This window comes from Podarcis bocagei, assembly GCF_964188305.1.
Source record: "Podarcis bocagei genome assembly, chromosome: 3".
NCBI classification, from domain to species: domain Eukaryota; kingdom Metazoa; phylum Chordata; class Lepidosauria; order Squamata; family Lacertidae; genus Podarcis; species Podarcis bocagei.
Window position 1 is genome coordinate 108193637 of NC_138127.1, and position 22275 is coordinate 108215911.

General features: G+C 46.2%; 1 protein-coding gene across 1 annotated transcript in view; it reads left to right on the forward strand.

Moving 5' to 3' along the window:
- Positions 1 to 22275, forward strand: part of ADCY3 (adenylate cyclase 3) — a 102108-nt gene that overhangs the window by 57421 nt on the left and 22412 nt on the right. The window contains exons 4-8 of the mRNA XM_081188438.1: positions 4583 to 4713; positions 6195 to 6306; positions 11838 to 11965; positions 16324 to 16482; positions 20107 to 20269. Coding sequence (XP_081044564.1) covers positions 4583 to 4713; positions 6195 to 6306; positions 11838 to 11965; positions 16324 to 16482; positions 20107 to 20269 — 693 coding nt within the window. The remainder of the gene's footprint in view (positions 1 to 4582; positions 4714 to 6194; positions 6307 to 11837; positions 11966 to 16323; positions 16483 to 20106; positions 20270 to 22275) is intronic.

Genomic DNA, 22275 nt, shown 5'->3' on the forward strand with positions numbered 1-22275 from the left:
AGAAGGGCTGTGTGATGTGTATTATATTTAGTCACTTGCTTCTGTATTGTTAGAAAAAGCCAAAAAAAGGAATGTACAGGCTGCGAGAGCTAGCTGAGGATCTCCCAGATGTATTTTGGGACGGATTCAGACAACCGCAGCAGGGTGGCTTGAATGGGGAAAGAGGTGGGTAGCTGCTTTGGGGAGATGGGTAGCTCTCTACATCCAGCCTTTGCCAACCTGTTGCATTCCAGATGTTTTTTTTACTCCTGGCTGTAGTCAGCTGGCTGTGGCTGATGGGAGTTGTGGTTCAAAACATCTGGAGGGCACTAGTATGCTAGGCCCGGGGGTAACCCGAGCAATACGGTCCAGGTCCGGTCCCGAATCCAAGGGTTCTGCGAGGAGTCAGTCCAAGAGGGCCAAGGCAGGAAACGAGGCAGGAAACCAGTCAAGGTCAGGCACAGGATCACAGGCAGGTTCTGGCAAACAGCAACGTTGCTCCCGCAACCTGGGGCAGGGTCCGACAGCCTTTTATCTCTGTCGGGGTAACGGCCGGTCCTGATGCCCTGGCAACTCACCTCCCTGTTTCGCCCGAAGGCCAGCACTCCTCCTGTGAGTCCTCAGGTCTCTCCTTCTCTCAGACCTGAGTCTCTGCAGCTCGGGAGACATCGGTGGGTTACTAGACCCAGGGGTCACCTCAGCCTCTCCTGACCCAACCGGTAGTGGAGCAGCTGTAAGTGATGGCCCAGCTGGAGGCAACGAGGTCATCCCCGCATCTGGAGCCGGGGCAGGATCAGGCCCCTGACTCGGCCCAGCTGGTGCTTGTTGCAGGGGAACCTGTGCAGACTGGGACTCTTCAGGATCAGGCCCCAGACTTGGTTCAGATGCCGCCTGAGGCAAAGGATCCGGTGCGGACTGAGACTCCTCTGGTTCTGGGTCCGAAGCCCAAGTCCCCGGCCATCACAACCAGGTTGGCAAAGGCTGGTGTAGACCGTACAGGGATGGAGAGACCCATGTCTGGCCCTCCTGCCCACCCACATGAGAACATAAGGAGAGCCTTTAGCAGGATCAGGCCAGTGGTTCATCTGCTCCCGCATCCTGGTCCCACAGTGGCCAAGCAGACGCTCCAATGCGAAACCAGCCAGCAGGATTTGAGCGCGAGAGCAAGTCTTCCCCTCCTGTGGTTTTTGGCGCTGTGCACTGCTTAATGTGGAAGATGAACCCCTTGTGCGCCCTTTAATGCCCCCTTGCATACCCACCAGCATTTATCTGATGAAAAGAGGGATGTGCTATTCCATCATCATCATCATCATCATCATCATCATCTTTAGACCCTGCCAATCTGTTTGTTTTTTTAAAGTAATATTTATTAAAGTTTCGTAAACAATCAAAAGCTTCAAAATTTAAACATACTGTAGAATACAAAAACCAAGAAAAACTACACAAATAGAAAAAATACAAAAGAAAACACATAAAAAATACACAAATAGAGAACAGCTAACAAAATAGAAGAAAAAGGAATAGAAAACACCAATAAGCAAAACAGAAAAAAGATTAGTATTTTCATATCTTACATTTCATTCACTAATTTATTGACCTCCTCGCACCTCCCTTTTTGTATTCCAATTCAGATATTTAGTTCAGCAAATCCTTACCCTCTATCATTCATCCTTACTCAGCATCTTAACCTATAATACATATATATTTTCCACCATTATCAATCCATATTTACATATTCTTATTAATCTTTTTACCAACACCACTTGTTTTCAGTCCAACATCCCTTTAACATTCATTAATTTTACAGTATTTCTGTAGATAGTCTTTAAATTTTTTCCAATCTTCTTCCACCGCTAGACCCTGCCAATCTGACTTGGTTGCCCCGGCCCCTCTGGGTGGCTTCCAACATATATAAAGACATAGTAAAACATGAAACATAAAAAAACCTTCCCTAGACAGAGCTGTCTTCAGGTGTCTTCTCAAGGTTGTATAGTTATTAATCTTCTTGGCTCAGCAGGTTGCATAACTCTGTACCCTCCAACATTTCTCTGATGAAAATACGATACGATACAATAAAAAAGGTAAAGGGACCCCTGACCATTAGGTTCAGTCATGACTGACTCTGGGGTTGCGGCGCTCATCTCGCTTTATTGGCCGAGGGAGCCGGCATACAGCTTCCGGGTCATGTGGCCAGCATGACTAAGCTGCTTATGGCGAACCAGAACAGCGCATGGAAACTCCGTTTACCTTCCTGCCAGAGCGGTACCTATTTATCTACTTGTACTTTGATGTGCTTTCGAACTGCTAGGTTGGCAGGAGCAGGGACCAAGCAACAGGAGCTCACCCTGTCGTGGGGATTTGAACCGCCGACCTTCTGATCGGCAAGCCCTAGGGTCTGTGGTTTAACCCACAGCGCCACCCGTATACAATATGATAGCCTTTATTGTCATTGTCCCATACAGAATAACGAAATTGAAAAAATCTCCATCAGACATTCACAAACCAACAAGCCTGCTATCCCAGCTATCCCAGCCTGGCTAGCCCCCTAAAAACTGATACCCCATAATTAAATACAATATACTCCCATAGAGACTACCTTACACTGCATTTAAAACCAAAATCACATTTGGATAGAAACTGTTTCTCGGGCGGCTAGTCCTAGTCTTTATAACCCTGTACCTTCTTCCAGAAGGCAGAAGCTGAAAGAGATCACTTCCGGGGTGCGCACTATCCTGCGCTATCTCTGCAGCTTTCTTATGGCACCCGGAAGCATAGATTTGATCCAAGGTGGGAAGAGTGCGCCCAATTATTCTCTCCGCAGTCTTTACAACCCTGGACAGCATTGCTTTTTCCCTGAGCGTGCAGCTCCCAAACCACACACACCTTAGGGACGTCCTAAGGAAAAGCAGGACATTCCAGGGTCAGATCAGAATCTGGGACAGCTTCTGTAAATCCAGGATTGTCCCCGGAAAATAGGGGCACATGGAGGGTCTGTGGTTGTTCATGCAATGTCCACCGGAAACAGCTGCTGTCCCAAACTTTCTCCGTGCTAAATCCATCGTTTTCTTATGCTTGGAAAACCTGAGACTCTCCCCTCTGCTTTAAAAGCTAATAGCTTTCCATGGACACCACTGTTTTCTGTTGTTGTTGTTTTTAAAAAGTGGAGGTTTTTTTTAATGTGGAACTTCTTCTAGAGAAGCATGGTTGCTCAAAACAGCAACTGGGGAGAATGGATGCGAAAACCTGGGTTAAAATCGCCTCCAGATATAAACCACTTGGGAATGGACTGCTATGGGACAAATTAATTGAGTAAAATTGTGGATTTCATGGGCAAGTCTGTGTGGGCCCTATGGCAGCTCGCTGTGTTTGTATGATTCGTTATGCTCAAGGTACAGCCTTGGTCTCCGCTGCGTTTGGCCATCATGTCTAAGGAATTGCTCCTGTAAGAAGGCGATGGTGTGTTCATGGAACCATCATTGTTCTTTGTGCTGTAAGTCCCACCAGAGGGAAGCCGCCGGCACATTAATGCCAGAGCCTGACAGTGCATCGTGACGCTCCGAAATGTGGCGGTTGCATTCTGCTGGGGTGGTACAGGTGGTGTCTACGAACACAAGAATAGGAAGAAGATTTCGCACGGAGGAGGGGAAGAGGAGAGTGGCAGTAATAATGTCTCATTTCCAAAGGAAATGTTGTAAACAACCCCACTGTCTGGGGTCTGCACTAGCACATTGAGGCCTTTGGATGGTAGCAGGTGCCCTAAAGTGGCCACTTAGGGACCAGCAAGAAAAAGATCAAAAGAAGGACAGGTTTGCATATAAAATGTGTGCATGCTGACTTATAGGCACAGGTGGAAATCGAGGAAAGGTTGCTGTAATTTAAACAGAAATAGAATACATCTGGGCAGGGTGGTGATTGGGCGTTCCAGCTCAGGCTGCCCTCCAGGTACTAAAGCAATGATCCTCAAACATTTTTCTCGGTGCCACACTTTCAGAATAAACAATGGTTTAGTCATGTCCGACTCTTCGTGACCCCATGGACCAGAGCACACCAGGCACTCCTGTCTTCCACTGCCTCCCTCAGTTTGGTCAAACTCATGTTTGTAGCTTCGAGAACACTGTCCCACCATCTCATCCTCTGTCATCCCCTTCTCCTTGTGCCCTCCATCTTTCCCAACATCAGGGTCTTTTCCAGGGAGTCTTCTCTTCTCATGAGGTGGCCAAAGGATTAGAGCCTCAGCTTCAGGATCTGTCCTTCCCAGTGAACACTCAGGGCTGATTTCCTTCAGAATGGATAGGTTCGATCTTCTTGCAGTCCATGGGACTCTCAAGAGTCTCCTCCAGCACCAGAATTCAAAAGCATCCATTCTTCGGCGATCAGCCTTCTTTATGGTCCAGCTCTCACTTCCATACATCGCTACTGGGAAAACCAGAGCTTTAACTATACGGGCCTTTGTCGGCAAGGTGATGTCTCTGCTTTTTAAGATGCTGTCTAGGTTTGCCATTGCAATCCCGATATTAATTGACTGTAATTCCAGGGTGGTCTTGCAGATGAATAAGTCTTACCCAGCCTTCTCACATTCCCCTTCTTTGTGTCCCCGCCTCAGGAAGGCCTGATGCTGTCGATTTTGCCCAGGCACGTAGCTGACGAGATGCTAAAGGATATGAAGAAGGATGCCAGCCAGAAGGAGATGCAGCAGTTTAACACCATGTACATGTACCGCCATGAGAACGTCAGGTAAGGAGCGGGACTTCCTTTTCCAGGGAGTTCCACATGCGAGGTGCCACTACCGAGAAGGCCCTGCCTGGTGCCGAGGCAGGTTTTGCTTCTCAAGGAGACACAGAGGGGAGCCTTTTGCCCAGAGCTCAGCAAACGAAGGAGGCAGAAGGTTTGCAGCTGGGAAACTGAGATGAAAGGCTAATCCAAACTTCATTTTGTGCTGTGCTTTCCAGCTGCACCTCCACACTTTAAAGCTCTGCGTCTGAATAGGTTCGCTGCCGTCCCCAGAGCATTCCCCAGGAAAAGCACCTCCAAAAACAGGGCTTACATTGCAATAAATATTGAAATATCTGAAATATTGTTGGTGCTGTACATAAATAAAATGAATAGTCGCACAATTTAGAAGTGTTGAGACAAAGAGGAGAGGGGAACTGAGGAAACTTCACGCAAGCTGGGTGAGATGTAAAATAGTAGCCTTAAGCTGAGATACAGGCAGACCAGAAGTTGGCACCTGTCTGTCTTGCGAGACATCCGTAGAGACTGATGTGAGAGAGACATGTTTCGTTGCAGCCGGGGAGGATGAAGGCAACCAGTTGTGCTACTGCAGTCATACCGTGACATTTTCTCTCTCAGTGCTGCTCCCAGTGGTCTTTCTTTCTTCTTCTGGTCACTGCTACGGACACACGACCTGACTGCTTGTCTCCAGGCATTGCGGTCATCTGCAAGGGATTCCCAGTAAGCAAAATATAACCAAAGACAACATGAGATCTGAATAAAGCTTTCAGTAATAATAATAATAATTTTTTTATTTATACGCCACCCTTCCCGGTTCAAAAACCGGGCTCAGGGCGGCTAACAACAAATTTAAAACACTTAATTGTAAAAGCAGCATAAAATACAGTAAAAAAAAAAAGAATAACAATAAAATTCAAAATTCAGAAATCAATTTAGGGGAAATCCATCTAATAAACATTAGATAATCACCAGGGCTAGCTGGCTGAATTGGTCCTACTTGGGCCAGTGAGGAGACCAGGGGAGAATTAGCTGTGGGGTCTCAGAGCAGGTGATCTTCATAAAAGGGGAGGGGGAGGGAAGAGAAGGGAAATAAGAGATCAGGCTGAATTCAAATTAAAGGCCAGGCGGAATAGTTTTGTCTTACAGGACCAGTGGAAGGAGGTTAAATCCGGAAGGGCCCTGGTCTCATGGGACAGAGCATTCCACCAGGTCGGAGCCATCACTGAAAAGGCCCTGGCCCTGGTAGAGGATAGTCTGACTTGCTTAGGGCTCGGGACCTCTAAGCTATGGTTATTCATGGACCTTAAGGTCCTCTGCGGGGCAGACCAGGAGAGGCGGTCCCGTAAATAGTAGAATCACCAGTCTGAAAAAGTCAATTTTTGGAGGAATCTAGTTGGCCCCCAACTTGGTACAGGAGCTTCTTGCTACAGCAGCTATTCGCATGACCTGCCAACCTAATCTCCTTTGGTCCTTCTGTTTCACAGCATCCTCTTTGCGGACATCGTGGGTTTCACGCAGCTATCGTCCTACTGCAGCGCCCAGGAATTGGTGAAGCTTCTGAACGAGCTCTTCGCTCGTTTCGACAAATTAGCAGCGGTAAGTTTCCACGGCAGACCGTGTGTCCCTTCAGGATTTGCCCTCTAGGATGCTGGCCGGACTGGTTGAGTTGGGGATGGGATGTCATGGGAACAGTCCTTGTTCCAGTTATACACCGCTTTGTGTGTACAATTCCTTCTCCTGTGCGGCGCCAGAGGCCAGGAACAGGAGGGACATAATTGCATAGCTGTCAACTTACAGATTTGAAAATAAGGGACCAGCAGCCTTGAAAATAAGGGATTTTAGTCAACCAGCTGAAATACCAAGTTAAAAGGGACCAGATAATTTTGGAGAGCGGCGTCGGTTTTTAGCCCTTCGTTTCCAGAGGTCGCTGCTCAAGACACCAGCTGATGAAACACTGCAATTAAAGAACTACAAGCAGCAACCACTTTTCGCGCAAAACGAAGTCCAAGCTACGAAGATGCTGCTGCAGTTCTGCATCTTTTCTCTCGTGCTCCATCTGCAGCTCTCAGTTCCATCAGGTGGGGCGGGAGGAAGGGGGGGGGGAAGAGCGCCCGAAGTAAACCCAAAGATCAGACCATCTATGCTAGTCTACCACTACAGATCTATGGGAGAAGCGATTGCGGTCCTTCCCTTGTAGCCCTTGGAACACCTGCCCGCGCCTCCTCCTCCTCCTCCTCCTCCTCCTCCTCCTCCTCCTCTCTCCGAACTGCTTTCTCTATGGTCGCCCTCGCTCTCCTCTCAAGGCTCCTCAGCAATTCATAGGCCATGCCAGGCTGCCCATCTTATCCGGGTCCTTCGGCGGCGCAGCCACAGTACGGCCTAGTGGGAGCGGCGGTGACAGGCAGAGGGGAGACCCCAGGCAGAGATGCTCAGTTCAGCAGCCGCGAGGAGGATGGTGGCGGAAGGGCCCGAGGCTCCCGCCAGTCCCGGCAGGGAGGGGCTCCCGGGGGCCAAGGCTGGTGAGAGGGGGCCAGAGGGGGCCGGGCCAGGCAGCCAAGCAACACACTTGGAGCCTCCCTCCTCCCTGGCCGGCAAGGAGGGAGGGAGAGGAGCTGCTTCCTTTGAAACCCGGGAAATTTAAGGGACATCCATCAATAAGGGACAGCAGCTGGACACGGTGCTGGGATAAGGGACTGTCCCTCCAAATAAGGGACGCTTGACAGCTATGCACAATTGCCCAAGCAGCGCTGAGTTCTGCCACCTTGTTTTCTTGGCCTTGTGGGCATTCTCAGAAAAGCGCTCCATTGCATGAGATCAACAGCGCTCAGGGACTCAGAGGCTCATATCCTGGTAAACTGATACCTTTATATAGCTGCGTTTCCTGGAATATCAGAATATAAAACCTATTTACGAAGCCCAGGGACACATTATCCTCTGTTCTAATTCAGCCTCGACCAGGCTTTAGCCACTCTCTTCAGGAACAAGAGATTTCAACAAGAGATTAAGAAGTTTCCTGAGAGGGCGGCGGGGGGGGGGGGGGTGGATTTGCTTTTCATCAGTGGACGAGAACTGCCTCAGAAATTGGGGCGGGTGGCGGGTTTTGCCTTGATTAGAGAGTTCTAAGAAGAGGCTGGAGGGCCCACCAATCAGGGACGCTGAATTTCCAGCGTTGGCAGAGGGCTGGATTGGATGACCTTTGGGAGACCCCCTAACTCTGTGCTTGTAAAAAGCTCGGCACTGCTCTGGAGCACGCGGGAAGCTAGTGTGGCAGAGTCGAAGCATAAGATAAGCATGGATCAGGCCAGGGCCGGATTTTTTATTATTATTATTATAAAATATTTATTAGAGTTTCAGAAAAAGGAATTACATAAAATCAAAAAATACAAGAATAAAAGACAAAAATAAAAATACAAGAAAAATACAAAATAAATACACATACAGAAAAAAGATAAAAAATAAAAAATAAAAAAATCAACCTTTCCGTATCTTACATTCATATCCTTGTTTCCCTGACCTCCTCATACCTCCCTTTTTTGTATTCCAATTCAATTAATTAATTCAGCAATTTCTTTCCCTCCTTTTATCCTGATCTCTGATCTTAATATATTATAACATTAAATTTTTACCTATTTAAAAAACCAATTTTTCCATATTCTTTTATATCATTACAGCTAGAAACCGCTTAACTTCATTTCAAACATCATTCTAACCTTCATTAATTTTACAATACTTTTGTAAATAGTCTTTAAGGCCAGGGCCGGATTTAGGTTGGATGAGGCTATAAGATACTGAAGGGAATGGGGCCCTTTATATGTCCAGCTGTCCTTTGTCAACAACAAATTGTCGCTGTTTTTTGTGTTGAATATACAGTAATTGATGGACCTAATAGGTATCTCAAGCCATTTGCACATGTCGCCCTGCAACCAGTCCATGCAGAATGTAGGCACCCTATATATAGACATGAGCAAACCAGTGATATTTTAGGGAGCAGGCTAGCAGGCGGGGCCCATTGCTTACATCAAAGGAGCCTACACAACGCAAAACACCATTGCTATATGTAGGTTTTATTCTATTTGTTTTTTATCTTATATTTTGGAAATGTACACCCATTGTTTTTTTCTTTAATTTTGGGGGGCCCCCAAGAGAGCGGGGCCCTAAGCTATAGCTTGTTTAGCTTATATAGTGGACGCTTGGGTTGCGAACGTGATATGTGCGGGATGCACGTTCGCAACCCGCAGCGGCGTGTCTGCGCATGCGTGGGTTGCGATTCGGCACTTCTGCGCATGTGCAAAGCGTGATTTAGTGCTTCTGCGCATGCGCGACCGCCGAAACCCAGAAATAACCCATTCCGGTACAGTGGTGCATCGCAAGACGAAAAGAATCCGTTCTGTGATTCTCTTCGTCTAGCGGTTTTTTCGTCTTGCGAAGCAAGCCCATTGGCGGATTAGCGCTATTAGCGGCTTTTAGCGGCTTATCTGCAGATCGGATCAGCTGATAAGCGGCTTAGCGGCTTAGAAAAAGGGGGGGAGGGGAAAAAACCAGCAGGAACTCGCAAGACATTGTCGTCTTGCGAAGCAAGCCCATAGGAAATTCGTTTTGCGAAGCACCTCCAAAACGGAAAACTCTTTCGTCTAGCGAGTTTTCCGTCTTGCGAGGCATTCGTCTTGCGGGGCACCACTGTACTTCTGGGTTTTGGCGGGTCCATAACCCGAAAAAACGCAACCTGAAGCGCCTGTAACCCGGGGTATGACTGTATGTAAATCTGGCACTGGATCAGGCCCATGCAGTCCAGAGTCCTTTCTCACCGTCTCCAACCAGGTGCCCCCACAAGAAGCCCATATGCAGGTCCTGGGAGAGACAGCACCCTCCCCACCAGTGATTCCTCCCAGTAACTACTGGTATTCACACTGGCTCTGATGGCGGAGCGAGAACAGTGGACAAGGACCCGAGGACAATAGGTTTCAAACCCCTGCTCAGTCACCTTTGGCCAGTTGCTCCCAGTATAAATTACCTCTCAGGGTTCGCCCTGGAACTGGCAGGCTATGCACAGCCCTAGAAAATGCATATTTTTTCCCCCATTAAGAAACAGACAAATAAATGTATAAACCTCAGTATTTTTTGGTTTCTAAGAATTCACAGGCAACGCTGGATGCTTTCTGAGAGTCTGCTGTATATTTTGCAAACTAGTTCATTTCTTCGCTATGTGTTTCGACACCTCTTAAGATGTCATAACCAAATTTTGCTTTTATTTAGCTACGTATTTATTTCTTGCCCTTCATTCTAAGGTCCCACTGCTGGTTACAGCATCAGAAGCAATATTAAAGCAACTTAGAACAACTTACAACCATAGAAATATGGTTCCTGGTATGGTACCAAGGGGGCATGTGTTTGTTTATATTTGGATACAGTTGGCAGCCATCTTGAATCAAGATGGTGGACTGAACTTTGAACAGCACTGATTTTTTTGTTTTTTTAGGATTCCTCAGCAGGGCTGGGGAGGAGCCTGCTGGTCTTACAATAAAGAAGGGCTAAATTATTATGACCTGTTATAATGCCAGCTGTTTAAAATCCACATTTTTGTGGCCGAGAAGAATAAACCATCAATAAACACTGGAGCAAAACTCCTCCTTTGTCTGCCTGGGAGCAGTTCTATGGATGAGCATTTGAATCCTTTTTAAACTCACGTGATAATCCTTTTATACTACCAATATCTGCTTGGGAAATTGCTTCTTTTTTTAATTACTCTTGCAAATTTTCATGGTTACCGTCCTCTGTTATTTAATTAAGGCCTTGTTCCGTTGGGAAATAAACAGAACTGGGTTGGTAAGATTTGTGAATGTAACTCAAAGAGAAGAAACAGCTTCTCTTTAACTAAACAGAGAGGCTGAATGGATAAGGAAGGGTGTTTTGGGCTCCCAACGCTTTCTGTTCAAACAAACGTTTTAAATATAAATGTTTTAAGTAGAAATATCTTTTTACTGATTGTTTTATTGTTCTGTTCTTTATTTAAACTGCTTTGAGGCGGTTCTGTTTTTTTGCACTTAAGCAGGATGTAAATTTATTATGAAATAATAAAATAAACAATTTTAACCACTGCGGGTGCCGATAACGTGGTGCTGATTAACTCCAAGGTTGCAGGTTTGATCCCCGTAAGGGGCAGCTGCATATTCTTGCATTGCAGGGAGTTGGACTAGATGATTCTTGCTGTCTCTTCTATCTCTACAATTCCAGGATTCTCTTCTTCTTTGGCGATCACTCGTAGCTGAGGAAGATTGTCTTCCGTAAACACAGTTTTAACAATGAGTCCATAAGTGACTGTGGAGGCCAATTCTGGATCCACACGTCCCTCTATAGCTGTCAACCGTCCCTTATTTGGCAGGAAAGTCCCTTATCCCAGCGCCGTGTCCCGCTGCTGTCCCTTATTGATGGATGTCCCTTAAATTTCCCGGGTTTCAAAGGAAGCAGCTCCTCTCCCTCCCTCCCTGCCGGCCAGGGAGGAGGGAGGCTCCAACTGTGTTGCTTGGCTGTGTTGCTCACCCAGTAAGGAGTCTAAGAATGACTGGGGGGTGGAGCTTGCATGCCTTGTGCTGATCAATTCGGCCGCGTTGCCTGGGGACTCGCCTTTGCTCAGTGCTTCCCAGCGGAGAGGTGACGGTGCTTTTCCTTGCTGCATCCCCTTTGCTGGGTTGCTGCGCTGTGGGAACCACCGCTTGAGGCTTCGTTTGGCTGCTGGCTGGGCTTTCTGCCTTTGGCTCGGAGGGGCTCAGAAGTTGAGCATACCTGTGTCCAGAAAATCCCTTATTTTGGCTGCTGATCCCTTATTTCCGAGGCTGCTGGTCCCTTATTTTCAAATCTGTAAGTTGACAGCTATGCGTCCTTCCACAGTGGGGACATAGGTTTCCGGGTGGGAGTTGTTGTGCATTTGCCAAGCGTGCCTTCCTCTTAGCATGTTTCTCCCTTGCGTCCTGAGTTCGAGTGTCTTCAAAGCCCATGACACCTTTAAACCTCTTTTGTTGGCCACCAGCATTACGCTTTCCATGAGGCAGATTTCTACATTATGTCCTGGCAACCTTCCATTGTTGGAATTACTTCCTTTTCTTTTCCTTTTCCCTTTCCTGCTCTTCCAGAAATACCACCAGCTGCGTATCAAGATCCTGGGAGACTGCTACTACTGCATCTGTGGTCTGCCTGATTACCGGGAAGACCACGCCGTCTGTTCTATCCTGATGGGCCTTGCTATGGTGGAGGCGATTTCGTAAGCGTTCCTATTAATACATTTATTTATCTGGTTTTCAAATTAACATTTTACAATCACAAACATACATCATAAAAACAAGATTCCAAGGAATCTCCTGGACTCCCCTCCTCCCCTTTGTGGGTCCTATTATTAATCATTTCTTCCTGCATCTTTTATGATAGTAGTCCAAATCTTTCACATCTCCATTATGTCCAAAGTTCATCATTAAACTACAAGCGTTATTCAAATCCTACTAACGATTTTAACTGTTTACAGTGGTTTTTAAGGTAAATTGTAAGGTAAATTTAAGGTCTACCCCATATGGGAGATAACCTGGGGAACTGCTGTGGGAGCCAGAAGTACAGTGCAGGTGATGCAGGAAGCAGGCAGGAAGAACAGGAAGGTCAAAAAGAGGACAGTAGCAGCGTGACTTTGCCTTTTACCAGGTCTGGAAAGGTCACGCCCACCTACTAGTCACATTCAAGAGGAAGGATGCTCCAGGCCAGGAGGAACAGGAAGTTTCGACTGGCTGGACCAAACATTCCCTTGCATGCCACTCTAGCAAAACAAGGAATGTTGTACTTGACTGCTCCCAGTGGATTACATCCCACACCCTCGGGGTCCCTTCAGCTCTATGATTTGGAGGAATCATTTCTCCCTTCCTTCCTTCCTTCCTTCCTTCCTTCCTTCCTTCCTTCCTTCCTTCCACAAAGATCCATTGTTGAGATGGTTTTCCTGGACCACTTTTCCTGCTCTTTCCTGAAATCTGTGGGATCAGAGATTTGCAGCCCCAAATATGGCTGCTTCATCTGGTGTGTACGGATCTCCCAGAGGCATGGACTTGCCTGTAATATTTCTCTGATGAGTTAGGATCTTTGGACCACCTCCCTGCCCTTGCCTGCCTTCCTTGAACTAAGCAAGTATTCTTCCTTCCCTGACTCAAGCCAGGATTCTCACACCTTGTGGTTCTTCTCCTAAAGAGGTGGTCCACATGCAACTCTCCAGGCCCCTCCATGTGGCCCTTGGGACAATCACCAGGCCCCTCTCCCCAGGCCACACACTGCCCCTTGCTCGCCTGGAGGGAGCAGAGAAAGGGGTGTGTGAATGTAAGAGTAGAAACTAGCCTCCTAAGGGGAAAAAATTGCATTTGTCGCTCCACCCACTTTTGTCTCTCACTCCAGACATTGCCATGTGGCCCCCAGAAAGTTTGTCCAGAAGGGAATGCTGCCCCCCAGGCCCAAAATGGCTCCTCTTATTAACGCCTGGCTGCTTCTGAGCTGTGAGCTTTTATATGAGCTGGAGACCTTTCTCGACAGATCTTCTTTCCACCCACAGAGTTCATCACTAAACAATCTCCCTCTCCCGCTAATTATTCCTCCTCATTTTTCTAAAACAAAACTTGGTCTCAGGGATGGAAAGCTCTTAATGTTTATGGAAAATTACCAGGGGATAGCAGTGAAAGCTGGCTTAGTAGCTCGTTTATAGAAACAAGGGACAGTCGTCTAAATTCCAGGCGTGCAAGAAGGGAGAGAGGAGTGGTGGGCTGCTCAGCTCTGTTTTTTTGGAAACTCAGATCTCTTTCGCTATATGAATGATGGAGTCCTTCACAGCTGAAGCATCCCTGACAGATGGCCACCCAACTTCTGTTTATAAACCTCCAACGAAGGAGAGTCCGCCACCTCCCGAAAGAGTCTCTTCCACTGTCAAACAGCTCTTACTGTCAGGAAGCCCTTCCTGATGTTTGGTGGAAACATCTCACACCCCTTGTCCAGAATCTAATAGAGATGTCTTCTTAAGGACACACTATAAACCTGCTAGATCCGGTTGGTGGCCATCAAGTCCAGCATCCTGTTCTCACAGTGGCAACTCTCTTCCCTCCTGCGGTTTCCAGCAACTGGGTTTCAGAAACAGATAGGTAGCCGTGTTGGTCTGCCATAGTCAAAATAAAAAAATCCCTTCCAGTAGCACCTTAAAGACCAACTAAGTTAGTTCTTGGTATGAGCTCATACCAAGAACTCATACCAAGCTCATACCAAGAACTAACTTAGTTGGTCTTTAAGGTGCTACTGGAAGGGATTTATTTGGGTTTCAGAAGCCTTGCTTCCTCCAGCTGTGGAGGCAGAGCAGAGCCCTCCTGGCTAGGAGCCATCGATAGCCCTCTCCTCCTCCATGGATTTGTGGCTATCCCTGCCTCTTCAGTACTGCTGCTCAAGTTTCCAAACTTTTGGCTCAAAGTCGTTTTTTAAAAGTCAAACACAAGGGTTGTGTGTTTTTCCTATTAAGCAGAATGATTCTTCTTATCATCATCATCATCATTATCTCTCTCTCTTTCTCTATCATCTATCTATCATCTATCTGTCTAATCACTCTCTCATCTATATCTATCATCTATCTATCTATCTATCTATCTATCTATCTATCTATCTATCTCTATCTATCATCTATCTATCTCTATCTCTATCTCTATCTCTATCTCTATCTCTATCTCTATCTCTATCTATCTCTATCTATCTATCTATCTATCTATCTGTCTATCATCTATATCATCTATCTATCTATCTATCATCTATCTATCTATCTATCTATCTATCATCTATCTATCTATCATCTATCTATCTATCTATCTATCTATCTGTCTATCTATCATCTATATCATCTATCTATCTATCTATCTATCATCTATCTATCTATCTATCATCTATCTATCTATCATCTATCTATCTATCTATCTATCTATCTATCTATCTATCTATCATCTATCTATCTATCTATCTATCTATCTATCTATCATCTATCTATCTATCATCTATCTATCTATCTATCTATCTATCTATCTATCTATATCTATCTATCTATCTATCTATCTATCTATCTATCTATCTATCTATCTATCTAATCTATCATCTATCTCTCATTTATTTCTGTCTATCTGTCTACCTACCTACGTATCTATCTATCATCTATAATAATATATAATTTATTATTTATTATTTATAATCCGCCCATCTGGCTGGGCTTCCCCAGCCACTCTGGGCAGCTTCCAACAAAATATTAAAATACTGGAATACATCAAACATTAAAAGCTTCCCTAATCAGGGCTGCCTTCAGGTGTCTTCTAAAAGTCTGGTAGTTGTTGTTCTCTTTGCCACCTGGTGGGAGGGCGTTCCACAGGGCGGGCGCCACTACCGAGAAGGCCCTCTGCCCGATTCCCTGTAACCTCACTTCTTGCAGTAGAGGGAACCGCCAGAAGGCCCTTGGAGCTGGACCTCAGTGTCTGGGTAGAACGATCTATCTATCATCTACCTACCTACCTACGTATCTATCTATCTATCTATCTATCTATCTATCTATCATCTATCTATCTATCTATCATCTATCTATCATCTATCTATCATCTATCTATCTATCTATCTATCTATCTATCTATCTATCTATCCATCCTCTATCTATCTATCTATCTACCTATCTATCTATCTATCTATCTATCTATCTGTTTCTATCCCTATCAGCTGCCCTTCACCCTAATGTCCCAGAGCCGGTTGCAGCATTATAACCATGTTAACCAAGACAACAAGAACACGCCAACAGCATACAAATCAATATGGCTAACTTGATCCAACAACCAACCTCCCTCCCGCAACACACATGTAAAGAAGCCTCACTGCAGTCAGCTGAAGGCAACTAACCATGCCCTGGGCCCCCCAGCCCCTCTCACTGAAAGCTAATAAATGAAAAGAAAGAGAGCCTATCCATGTGATACTATACTGACACACAAACCTTGCACATACACTATGGAAAAGTGGGCAAGTTTGCTACCCCCTTCTCTTCTCTCCGTACCTTATATTGTATACAACATTTAAAGTGTCACATTGAATAGAACTGTGCAAAGGACTTCATGATCTGAAAAGAGAGACAAAGTATGTTTATTATTAATATTATTATTATTATTATTATTATTATTATTATTATTATTATTATTATTGATTATTATTTGAATTTATATACTGCCCTATACCCGGAGGTCTCAGGGCAGTTCACAGAACAAAATCAAAATATAAAACCACAAAATATATAATCAAAATAAAAACAACAACCCAATAACCCCCCAACCCCCCCCCCCACACATTTTAAAAGGGTATAGGATAGGGGACTTTGGTAACCCAATAAAATCTTTAATAAAAACCATTTTAAAAACCCGACATTGACAACGATTTAAAGCAACTTGCGTTTGAAACCTTTAAAAGTGTACAGGCGAAGCAGCCAGAGGAATGGCAAACGAATGCTCGCTGGTTGTCTGTGAGCTGCTGGGGGCAGATTTTTGTTTCTCAAGAACTGAATTGTGTGTTTGTTGTCATCGTGGGCTCCTTCCTCCCCAGCTACGTCCGAGAGAAGACCAAAACAGACGTGGACATGCGCGTGGGGGTCCACAGCGGCACCGTCCTGGGCGGCGTCCTTGGCCAGAAGCGCTGGCAGTACGATGTGTGGTCCACAGACGTGACGGTGGCAAATAAGATGGAAGCCGGCGGCATCCCAGGGTGAGAGGAGTTTCCCCACTGCTTCCTAAATGTCCTGTGTCTGGGATGGGGACCATTCCAGCATCTTAGGCTTGCTAAGATATATAAGACTGAATCAGATAAGTGCTGGAGAGATTCAGTGAGGTTGAGGAGTATGTTCTTTCATATGTGGTGTTGGACTTGTAAAAGAGTATTGGGAAACGATTCACAATGAATTGAAAAAAATGTTTAAAAGCACTTTTCCAAAAAACAACAACAACCAGAGTCCTTTTCGTTGGGGATAATTCAGACAGAAATCCCCAAGTGTCAAAAAAGGTTATTTATGTATGCCACTACTGCGGCCCGTGTTTTGCTAGCCCAAAAATGGAAAACGAGCAAAGTCCCAACTAAATAAGAATGGCAACTTAAACTGATGGTATATGCTCAGCTTGTGGACCTTACATATAGAATAAGAGAACAAGGATAACATATGTTTAAAAAAGATTGGAAAATGTTTATTGAATATATGGGGGGAAATTGTGTATATTTTAAAAAGTTGACAACATTGAGAGAAATTCAACAGTGTAGATAAGTTTTGATGGATGTAATAATGGAATACTGAATAGTTTAAAGGTAAAGGTAAAGGGACCCTTGACAGTTAAGTCCAGTCACGGACGACTCTGGGGTTGTGGAGCTCATCTCGCTTTATAGGCTGAGGGAGCTAGCGTTTGTCCGCAGACAGTTTTTCTGGGTCATGTGGCCAGCATGACTAAGCCGCTTCTGGCGAACCAGAGCAGCGCACGGAAACACCGTTTACCTTTCCGCCGGAGCAGTACCTATTTATCTACTTGCACTTTGACATGCTTTTGAACTGCTAGGTGGGCAGGAGCAGGGACCGAACAACGGGAGCTCACCCCGTCGCTGGGATTCGAACCACTGACCTTTTGGTCAGCAAGCCCAAGGCTCAGTGGTTTAGACCACAGCGCCACCCACAGTTACGGTTGCAGGCCAAGGAAAACAACAGGAACATCGTGGACATAAGGAGGGGAAGTCAAAATATAAGAAATTATTCACTGAAAGTGAATTGAATAATGTCAAGTTTTAATAAAACTAATAAAAATTATTTTTTAAAAAAGAAGGCAAGGCGAGGAGGAGAACTCAACATACAGATACATGGTGTTTTTTTTACCGCTTCCCCATTATACGTGGAACGTGTTGTTTTGCACGTTGATCTTCCGTGCTGGCTCTAGAACAGGGGTGAAGAACTGTGTTTCTCTGGACTACAACTTCCATCATCTGTGACCATTGGCCATGCTGGCAGGGGCTGATGGGATCTGGAGCGCAGCAACCTCTGGAGGCCTCTGCCTCCCCACCTCTTGGGCTGGGTCTGTCTACTCGGCCGTGTTTCCCCTCCCTCCTTGCAGTTGCTACAAAGCACAAATAAATGTGTGCTCGTAAGCTGTCAGAAATTGTTGCTTCGGGGCAAGGATCAGGCCAAAGAGTGAAAGGCAGTCAGCCGAGAAGCAAAAAGGAGCTAATGAATGTTCATCATTCCGAGAGGGTCAATGGCATGTGCTTTTTGTGCGTCTGCTTTGGAGGCAAAGGGCTTGGCTATTAATAGCGCTATCTGGGCTTTATTTAGAAGTTGCAGTACCACCCCCACAGCCCTGAAATGCCAGCTGTGGCTTCTGTGAAGGCCGGATTTGGGGAGTTGTGTTCCAGCATTGCTGCTTGACAGCGAAAAAGTATTTCAGAGCTGGGAGCTATGTGCCGTCCAGGTGTTTATCCTATTCAATTCCTTTATGTATTAACAATGATCTGCGTCCGGTTCTGGGCGCCACAATTTAAGGAGGATATCAACAAGCTGGAAAGTTGGGCAGAGGAGGGCAACTGAGATGATACTAATACAGTGGTACCTCGGGTAATAATAATAATAATAATAATAATAATAATAATAATAATAATTTATTATTTATACCTCGCCCATCTGGCTGGGTTTCCCCAGCCACTCTGGGCGGCTTCCAAAAGAATATTAAAATACTATGATACATCAAACATTAAAAGCTTCCCTAAACAGGGCTGCCTTCAGATGTCTTCTAAAAGTCTGGTAGTTGTTGTTCTCTTTGACATCTGGTGGGAGGGCGTTCCACAGGGTGGGTGCCACTACTGAGAAGGCCCTCTGTCTGGTTCCCTGTAACTTGGCTTCTCGCAGTGAGGGAACTGCCAGAAGGCCCTCAGAGCTGGACCTCAGCGTCCGGGCAGAATGATGGGGGTGGAGACGCTCCTTCAGGTATACTGGACCGAGGCCGTTTAGGGCTTTAAAGGTCAGCACCAACACTTTGAATTGTGCTCGGAAACGTACTGGGAGCCAATGTAGGTCTTTCAAGACCGGTGTTATATGGTCTCGGCGGCTGTTCCCAGTCACCAGGGTTACATACGCTTCAGGTTACAGACTCCGCTAATCCAGAACTTATACATTGGGTTAAGAACTTTGCTTCAGGATGAGAATAGAAATAGTGCTCCGGCGGTGCGGCGGCAGCAGGAGGCCCCATTAGCTAAAGTGGTGCTTCAGATTAAGAACAGTTTCAGGTTAAGAACAGACCTCCAGAACAAATTAAGTACTTAACCCGAGGTACCTCTGTAATAATAATCAATTTTATTTATACCCCACCCTCCCCGGGCCAGAGCCAGGCTCAGGGCGGCTAACACCAGTTAAATTACAGTAAAAACCTAATAGGGAAAACCCCCCAATTTAAAATGCAGCCTCAGTTTAAAAGTAGCCCATAGATCAAAACCACAAGGGGAAGGAAACATAAAGGTCAGACCGAGTCCAAACCAAACGCCGGGGGAACAGCTCTGTCGTGCAGGCCCTGCAGAAAGATGTCAAGTCCTGCAGGGCCCTGGTCTCTTGTGACAGAGCGTTCCACCAAGTCGGGGCCAGTACTGAAAAGGCCCTGTCCCTAGTTGAGACCAATCTAACCACCTTGCGACTTGGGACCTCCAAAGTGTTGTCGTTTGTGGACCTTAAGGTCCTCCGTGGGGCATACCAGGAGAAGGGTCTGGAAAGCAAGCTTTATGAGGAACGGTTGAGGGAATCAGGGATGTTTAGCCTGGAAAAGAGGAGACTGAGAGGAGATTGGAGAGCCATCTTCAAATATCTTAAGGTCTGTCACATGGTAGAGGGAGCAAACTTGTTCTCTCCTGCTCCGGAGGGTTGGACCCAAACCAATGGATTCAAGTTACAATAAAAGAGAGCCCAACTAAAGATCAGGAAGAACTTTGTGATGGTAAGAGCTGTTTGACAACCAACAAGAGGTTGGGTGGCCTTCTGCCATGGATGCTTTAGCTGAGATTCCTGCATTGCAGGGGGTTAGACTAGATGACTCTGGGGGTACCTTCCAACTCTACAGTTCTGTGATTCTGTGATTTTTGTACACCACAATTTCATTAAAAAACAAACATCCAAGCAGTTTACAACTGTAATACAACTTCTACCAGCACCAGCCACCCATGACCAGGGCATGATGGGATTTGTAGTCCAACGACATCTAGAGTACCACAGAGGTTCCCTGGCCACGCTCTGGCTTTTCCTGCAGTCTCCCCTTCCGCTATCTCTGACCTCTGTCCTTGGCAATGACCGCCTTGCTTTCGATGTGGCCCTTACAGGCGTGTGCACATTTCTCAGAGCACCATGGACTGCCTGAAGGGGGAGTTTGAGGTGGAGCCGGGAGACGGCGGGGCCCGTTGCGAATACCTGAAGGAGAAGGGGATCGTCACCTACCTCATAGTGGTGACCAACAAGCCGCTCAAGAACGGGATCAACGGCGTGGTGAGTGTTCTTGGCCCATAGGGACAGATGTCCCATTTGCCCAACGTTAGGGCTGGCACCGCATGGATCCTGTGGAAGCAAAGGAAGTTTGGCCTTGCAGTGCTCTGGGGTCCAGCCTTCCGGTTCCTTTTAAAAAAATATATATATACATTTTTATTTATTTTTTAACATATCAGTTCCAACAGTCATACAACATATCTTCTCATCTTATACAATGTCACCTCTGATGATTTTCCGTTCTTTATCACTTATTCTGCATGTCTTAATTTCTATATTGCATTTAATTGTCCTTAACTAATAATTCTTCTCATAGTCTTTCTTGTAATATTTCAGATAATACACTTAAAAAAACTTCTTGCAATCATACCAGCGTAATCTGTTCATCACAATTACTTTTCAAATAGTTCATATATTCACTCCAGTCCTCTAAGAATCTCTGATCCTGGCATTCCGGTTCCTACGTTGCAGTAGATTGGGGAGTAGCCAATGTGGGGCCCTCCATCTCTTGCCGGTCTCCCATCAGCCCCAGCCAGCATGGCCAAGGGCTGTGGTCCAGTGAAACCTGGAGAGCACCATGTTGGCAAACCCTGCCCACAACACCGAGAAAGCTGAGATTTCTCCATTGCAGTGGGTTGGACTAGATGACCCTTGGCTCCCCCTTTCAGCTCTACGATCCATTGCAAAGCAAGGGTGATGGAAGATCAGCCTTGCTGTCATTTTCTTGCACCAGAACTGGGCTGGTTGGCGAATCGGATGTTTATGTTACAAGTCTTTCCCAAGCTGGTGCCCTCTGGATCTTTAATAATAATAATAATAATAGTAATAATAATAATTTATTTATATCCCGCCCTCTCCAGACAAAGCCAGGCTCACAGCAGCTAACAACAATAAAAATAGCACAGTTTACATAAAATCACAGTCAATTAACTGAAATACATTCTAAAATCAATTCATTCTAAAATCAATTCAGAATCAAATTAATGGCAACCATTGGGCTAGAGTTCTGTGAGGATTACCAAAGGAGGGGGTCAGGCTGCACCTTGGCCAAAGGTCTGGTGGAACATCTCTGTCTTGCAGGCCCTGCGGAAAGATGTCAAGTCCCGCAGGGCCCTAGTCTCTTGGGACAGAGCGTTCCACCAGATCGGGGCCATGACCGAAAAGGCCCTGGCTCTGGTTGAGGCCAGCCTAACCTCCCTGTGGCCCGGGACCTCCAAGATGTTTTTGTTTGAAGACCGTAAGGTCCTCCGTGGGACATACCAGGAGAGGCGGTCACGTAGGTACTTGGGTCCTAGCCCGTATAGGGCTTTAAAGGTTAAAACCAGCACCTTAAACCTGATCCTGTACTCCACTGGGAGCCAGTGCAGCTGGTATAGCACCAGGTGAATGTGATCCCACGGCGAGGACCCTATAGGGAGTCTCGTCGCGGCATTCTGCACCCGTTGGAGTTTCTGAGTCAGTCTCAAGGGCAGCCCCACGTAGAGTGAGTTACAATAATCAAGTTTGGAGGTGACTGTCGCGTGGATCACAGTGGCAAGGTCAAGGCGAGAGAGGTGAGGAGCCAACTGCTTAGCTTGGCGGAGATGAAAAAATCCCGCCTTTGTTATAGCTTTGGACTACAACTCCCATTAGCGCCAGCCAGCACTCCTGATGGGAGTTGTAGTCCTTGGGGAAGGCTGCTGCTATAGACGAACAAGTAAAAAGGGATTTGATGGTGGGAGCCTGCTTCTCTGCCTGAGTTAGTCTCCATGTTCTACATTTCCATTCCAATCCACTTGGGTGCTGAGGATCAATAGTTGATTAACAAGCCTAGTTCTCCGTTCAGCCGGGAATTTAAACAGCCTGTCCCAGCGGGCTAATTGCTCTCGGGGTCAAAGAGGGTGCCTTCTGTTAGTGCCGTGCTCAAAATTTCAGAGCCGGTAGCCGCAATGGCCGTGCCTGCCTCTATAGTTGAGGGCAACAATTCTTCTGAATATCGGTTGCTGGAAACCCCAGGAAGGGAGAGGGCT